Source organism: Cyprinodon variegatus, unplaced genomic scaffold (genome assembly GCF_000732505.1).
Source record: "Cyprinodon variegatus isolate N-32 unplaced genomic scaffold, C_variegatus-1.0 Scaffold619, whole genome shotgun sequence".
Classification (NCBI taxonomy): Eukaryota; Metazoa; Chordata; class Actinopteri; order Cyprinodontiformes; family Cyprinodontidae; genus Cyprinodon; species Cyprinodon variegatus.
In genome coordinates this window covers 88,889-90,167 of record NW_015151072.1, presented here as the reverse complement: position 1 = coordinate 90,167, position 1,279 = coordinate 88,889, and the positions used below count along the sequence as shown (strand labels likewise).

General features: G+C 38.6%; 1 protein-coding gene across 1 annotated transcript in view; it reads left to right on the top strand.

Annotated features, from left to right (window-relative positions):
• Positions 1-1,279, top strand: part of gtf3c2 (general transcription factor IIIC subunit 2) — a gene marked incomplete at its 3' end in the record, with an annotated part of 46,256 nt that overhangs the window by 32,042 nt on the left and 12,935 nt on the right. The window contains exon 13 of the mRNA XM_015392997.1: positions 973-1,134. Within this exon, the coding sequence (XP_015248483.1) occupies positions 973-1,134 (162 nt within the window). The remainder of the gene's footprint in view (positions 1-972; positions 1,135-1,279) is intronic.

Genomic DNA, 1,279 nt, shown 5'->3' with positions numbered 1-1,279 from the left:
TTTTATGCTTTCAAACCTAGAATTACTGTGTGGAACTATTTCCTGGTTCTTAACCAATCAAATCAGAGCTCCCAAGGATCCACAGAGGTCCACATTTTATTTTATTGATTTTAATGAAGTGCAGCAGCCTGTAAACATGGAAGGCAGCAAGAAAAACAGACCAGAACCTAAGAAATCTCAGCATCCTTCATAAGTATTCAAAGCGTCTCTGTTCTGTGTGTAGTTCTGATTTCAAACACTAGGTGTCAGGATTACTTATTGCTCTTTTAACCTGTTTTGTTGTTGGGATTTAGTGGCATGGAGTCAAACTTTGCATTCTGTTCTTCCAGAAATCCCACAGAACATCACATTGAGTTAAGATTAACATCACATTTAACTTTGTTTTCATTTTTTTTAATGCTGCGGCTAGTGGCCAGTATGATGCTCAGAAATGTCTCTGGGAAGGTACCATTAACAGCTCAGCTGCATTGTTTATGTCTGGACACATATAATACTAGCTTTTTTTTTTTTTTTTTAACACATAAATGTATGATTTTGCACATCAGCTGTGTATTTTATGGATGCAAATCTAAAATATTAGTTGAATGAAGAGAACAGATGAACACGGAGTAAACCGTGGAAAGGTTTTGTTGTTTTATCTTGGCCACTGCTTTTTAATCAGGAAGCCTGATTTCTCCTTTCTGATTCCACTGCCTTTCTTTATTCTCACACATGAACTGAAAAGTCTCTTCGCCGCTCTCCTTGCATTAAAACGGGTATTGATTTCTGTGTCATCATTTGTTTATTGCCGACTCTGCTGGCAGAGTTGATCAATGAGCAGAGAAGGGATGAATTTCATCTGAAACTTTAGAGTATAAGGCACATTTTCTTACGGTTTTTCTTTCACTTGTAAAAATGCATTGAATCCTTCTCCACAACGTATGTGTAATGAATTGAAATTAGGCTGATGTTAATTTCCCAAACTGTTCACAGATTCCTGCTGACGACTGCAGGTGAGGACCGCTACTTAAAGACATGGGACCTGAGGCGGATCTGTGACCCTGTCAAGACCCAGAAACGCTGCCTGGCTACGGAAATCTGCTGGCCGCTGGACGCTCCTGGCATCCTGTCTGCCCAGGAATCTGCCTTTGTGCCGTAAGGAAAACTGACTCTTACCTCCTGTTGGGTTTCAGAAAATTCACATATCAGTAGATAATATGGATGAGATTTATCACTGCCTTAAATTTCTCTAGTAAATAATTAAAAAAAAGATTTTATGATTCCAAAATTAGCTAAACTG